Below are 4,738 nucleotides of genomic sequence, written 5' to 3'. Positions count from 1 at the left end.
AGTTCATATTTATTTTTCATCCAGGCCTGGATTTGAAGCTTTGACATGGTTGAAAGCTTGAAGAATGTCTGAATTTTGCACTCCAAATGCAGCTGTATGGCTTTTCCCCATTCAGACTTCAATGAATAACCCCGTAAATAATACTTTACAATTACAGTACTTATTCACTTATTTTTTTAAAAAGTAAAACTTTTTTTTAATGATAGAATTTTACAATTTCATTCATATAATCTTTTAATACTTAATGAGGATATCTTTTGATCCTTATCCCAGATGTTTCCAAGATACAACCAATCAACTGTTTCAGAATTCATCCTCTTGGGATTCCAACTTCTCCACAGATCCAGAATAATTCTCTTCTCTGCGCTCCTTGTGGTCTACTTGGTGACTTTAACTGGAAACCTTCTGATAATAATCTTGGTTTCATTTACTCAATGTCTTCATTCTCCGATGTATTTCTTCCTCAGTCACTTGTCATTTTGTGATATCATGCTTACTGCAACGATTATCCCCACTTTCTTACATATTACCTTAAAAAATGGTAGCACCATGACAGTAAGTCAATGCATTGTTCAGTTCAATATCTTTGGTGTGTCGTCAGCTACTGAAAGTCTTCTGCTCACCATGATGTCCTACGATAGATATGTGGCTGTCTGTAAACCATTGCATTATATAACAATAATGAATTTTCAATTTTGTCTAAGTCTCGTGGTCTTGTCCTGGGTATTGGGTTTTGCTATTACATTGATTGTTACTATTTTAATAAGTTATTTAACTTTCTGTAATTCACATTATATTGACCATTTCTTCTGTGATTATGCTCCTCTCGTTCAGCTTTCATGTTCTGATGTTACAGTTGTACAGACGGTGGTATTTACATTCGGTATTCCAGGATTTGTCATTGAACCTATGGTAATTATTTCTACATATGTCTGTATCTTTCTCGCTATACAGAGAATATCTTCCACTATTGGGAGACAGAAAGCCTTCTCCACATGCAGTTCCCACCTGGCTATTGTGTGCATGTATTATGGGACTCTAACTGCTATCTATGCCATTCCAGCAGGAGAACATTCATCTGGAATGAATAAGATTGTGTCCCTTATGTACACCATTGTGACCCCTTTGCTGAATCCCATAATTTACAGTCTCAGAAACCAAGAAATCAAGACTGCCTTTATAAAGTTATTAGAAATAAAGAGATGTTAAAATATAATACATACTTGTTATATTAATTTATTACTTTAATTTACTTTTAAATTATAAATAGTGAAAATATATTAAGTTCACTTAAGTAACAGTAGCGTAATGACGTAATCTATGCCACACTTCACATTGAGTGCACAGCTGGGGAACCACGGGGACCTGCCTTGAGAGTCAAAAGTTAGTAGAGAAACGAAGAGATGACGACAATAGCCAGCGCCAGTGAAAATATCCACAACCTCTGTAATAAACTTACTCTGAGAACCCACTATATACAAGACTGGAGCGGCCGCTCCCGGATGCTGGAGGGTCTGAGAGTGCAGCGAATCCAGGAAGGAGGAGGTCTGCAGCTCGGCACAGGCTGGGTAATTGACGTTCGTGGAAGTAAGTTCTCTTGGTCTGAGAAACCAATAAAAAGCTAGATAAATGGCAGTATTTATGTTGTGATTTGTGTGTTGTTCAAAAGGTGCTGCATCGATGAGATAGGACCGCGACAGGAAAAAATTACCTGGGATAGGTAATCTAGAGGGTGGCAGAATAGTACTTGAGTTTTTAACACCTTACATCATGATTCTAATTTTATAGGATGACAGAAAACTGTTAAATATAATTTGGTAGTGTTCAAAAAATTTTAAGTGAAGGTGGCAAAAAGAAGTAAAATTGACCATTGTTCCATTGAAACTTGTTTACAATATTAACCCCTTAAGTGTCCTTAAGGGGTTAAATTCTAGCCAGAACCAATTAAAATGTAGACGATCTACAAAATTCCTGTAATCGATAGCGAGACAAGTGATCAGTGGCAATGTTGTTAAAGGGACACTCCAGGCACCCAGACCACTTCAGCACATTGGAGTGGTCTGGGGGCTAACTCCCACTACCCTTAACCCCGCAGGTGTAATTATTGCAGTTTTTTATAAACTGCAATAATTACCTTGCAGGGTTAACTCCACCTTTAGTGGCTGTCTACTAGACAGCCACTAGAGGGCACTTCTGTGTCCATAGCACAGGAAACCTGTGCTAGAGCATCGCTGGACGTCCTCACGCTGTGTGAGGACCTTCAGCGTCGCTCATTTCCCCAAATGAAAGCATTGAAAAGCCTCTAAGCGGGTCAATGCTTTCCTATGGAGAGCTCTAATGCTCATGTGCGGCATTGCCACGCATGCGCATTAGGTTTCCTCGGCCGGCGGGAAGGATCAGTCTCACCTACCGGCTGACATAATCACTGGGAGGAGCGGCGGCGAGCAGAAACCACCACCGAGGGACATCGGCGGGGTCTCAGGTAAGTGACCTGAAGGGGTTTTCACCCCTTCAGCTACAGGGGATGCGTGGTGGGAGGGAGAGGGGACCTGCAGTGCCTGGAAAACGGACCTCATCCCAATCATCTTCTCCATCTGAGGGAGACTGGTCCGCCCGCCACTCATCCAGCATGGCCATGGTAGGGGGGGTAAGGAGGCCTCCTCCCCTTCGCCCGATAGGCGGCGGCGCCTGGCCGGCGAGGTTGCCAACCTCGAACCACGTCGCTTCGCCGGAGCCTTGCCCTTCCGGGAGCGTGGTTCAGGGCCTTCACCCTTCCAATAGTGCGTTTGTGCACTTGCCTGCTCTCACTCCTGAGAGTCTGACTCATCCGAGTCTTCTGCTAAATGGGGGGTTCCTCTCACACCCCTGTCCATATGTGGTTGAGGAAGGGCCCTAGCCAGGGCTTTCTCCACTGATGCGGTCACAGACGCATTAATTAAAGCCTGCAAATTCTGCTCCTGAGCAGAGGCGTCCATAATGTCTGAGTCGATGGTACGTGATACCTACGGAGATAGAGAACAGGTATCATTAGCAGGAAATAGGGGCAGCACCCCTAGTGTTGGCAGAGGCAAGTGATAACGCATGCAGGCTCATCAAACCGTTATCCAAGGTATGGAGCCACCAGGCCAATAGCATGCATAGTATGGCACAGACAAAGCAGGCCAATCATGGGGCACAGACAGAGCAGGTCAATCAAGGGGCACAGACAAAGCAGGCCAATCAAGGGGCACAGACAAAGCAGGCCAATCATAAAGGCACAGACAAGGCAGGCCAGTATAAGGGTACGGGCGGCACCGACCCAGAGGTATATTGCAGACGGAAATGTAGATCCTTATAGACATGCAGTAGAATCTTGACAATTAGGTTGTGCAGGGTAGAGATCCAGAGCAGTCCTAGTTCAATAAGTGGGCAATGACACCAGGCAGGGTCACATGCAGGAGGCAAGCAGTGCCATGTAGAAGTCAGGAAAAAAAAACAGTAACATGCAATACAATGTCCAAAGAAAAACATGCAGGGCAAGCTCACATGAAAAGTATTGAAACAAAATTCTATTGCTTTGTTCACTTTGGAGAGGTGAGGGGATTTGAACCTGCGACCCTCAGATATGGGGCATAATCTGTGATGCAAGGGCTCACTGAGCTGTCTCACTTGGTTTAGAAAAGAAAAACTGTCATCAAAAAATCTGAACCCCCAACCTGCCCAGGAGATGGGGGAACAAACTGAACAAACTAGTCACTGTACCTTTAATAAGGCAGTGACACGCGCGGCAAACGCAGAGGAGAGCCGCGCACCCACTGCCCGACCACGCGGTCGCGGGGGAAGGGCAACCGGGAGCAGAGGCTCCCGCGGCAAATGAGTAGCTCCCTGCTCCGTCCCCACTCCGGTAACAGCGAGCGAGTGAGCGGGGACGCGGGCGGGGTAGAGAGAAAAATGAGGATTCCCGCTCGGCGGACCAAGCCGGCGGGCGGGAATCAAAGGCAACACACGAGGGACCGCAGGAGTCTTACTCCACGGTCCCGACGGTCGGCGCGGGAAGCGGTCGGAAGACCGCTTCTCGGCGACCACCAGGGCAAATAAGCCAGAGGAACAGAGCAAACAATTTAAATAAACAGGGCAAAAACAAATCCCCAAAGAAAAAAAAAAACAGGCACAAAAACTACAGAAAACTAAAATATACAGAAATACTGAACACAAACTCAAACAAAATTACAAGAAATAGATAAGAAACACACAACCACCCTAATTAATAGGAGGCAGTGGTACTCTGACCTTTACTGTCTGCGGAGCAGCAAAGAAAGAGGAAATGGTGGCTTGGGAGGAGTCTTTTATAGATGCCTATGTTTTTTTGTCTTTGGTGTTTTTCTCTCTATGTTAATGTGCTGCTGTGGAGTTCAAGTAAAGAGAGACTTAAGCAAATATGAAGCCTCCTGTCATGCTATAAAATTGCTGCGAACCTGGAAGTGGCAGCGACGTCTGTCCAAATTGTAAAGGAGTCATCAGTTAATAATGGGGTGACACATTCTTCCCTTTTCCATAGTGATGTACCGAACTGTCCGCCGGCGAACAGTTCCCGGCGAACTTAGCGTGTTCGCGTTCGCCGCGGCGGGCGGACACATGCGCAGTTCGATCCGCCCCCTATTCGTCATCATTGGGCAAACTTTGACCCTGTGCCTCTCGGTCAGCAGACACATTCCAGCCAATCAGCAGCACTCCCTCCCTTCCACACCCTCCAACCTCC

The 4,738-nt window shown here is 45.6% G+C and overlaps 1 protein-coding gene across 1 annotated transcript; it reads left to right on the top strand.

Moving 5' to 3' along the window:
* The first annotated feature begins 273 nt into the window (after window positions 1–273).
* On the top strand, window positions 274–1,209 carry LOC134602073 (olfactory receptor 1J1-like). Its single transcript, XM_063446572.1, has one exon. The coding sequence runs from the start codon at window positions 274–276 to the stop codon at window positions 1,207–1,209; it is 936 nt and encodes a 311-aa protein (XP_063302642.1).
* The last annotated feature ends 3,529 nt before the right edge of the window (window positions 1,210–4,738 follow it).

This window comes from Pelobates fuscus, chromosome 3 (genome assembly GCF_036172605.1).
Source record: "Pelobates fuscus isolate aPelFus1 chromosome 3, aPelFus1.pri, whole genome shotgun sequence".
Lineage (NCBI taxonomy): Eukaryota > Metazoa > Chordata > Amphibia > Anura > Pelobatidae > Pelobates > Pelobates fuscus.
The sequence above is the reverse complement of the archived record's forward strand: the minus strand, read 5'-3'. Positions and strand labels throughout refer to the sequence as shown.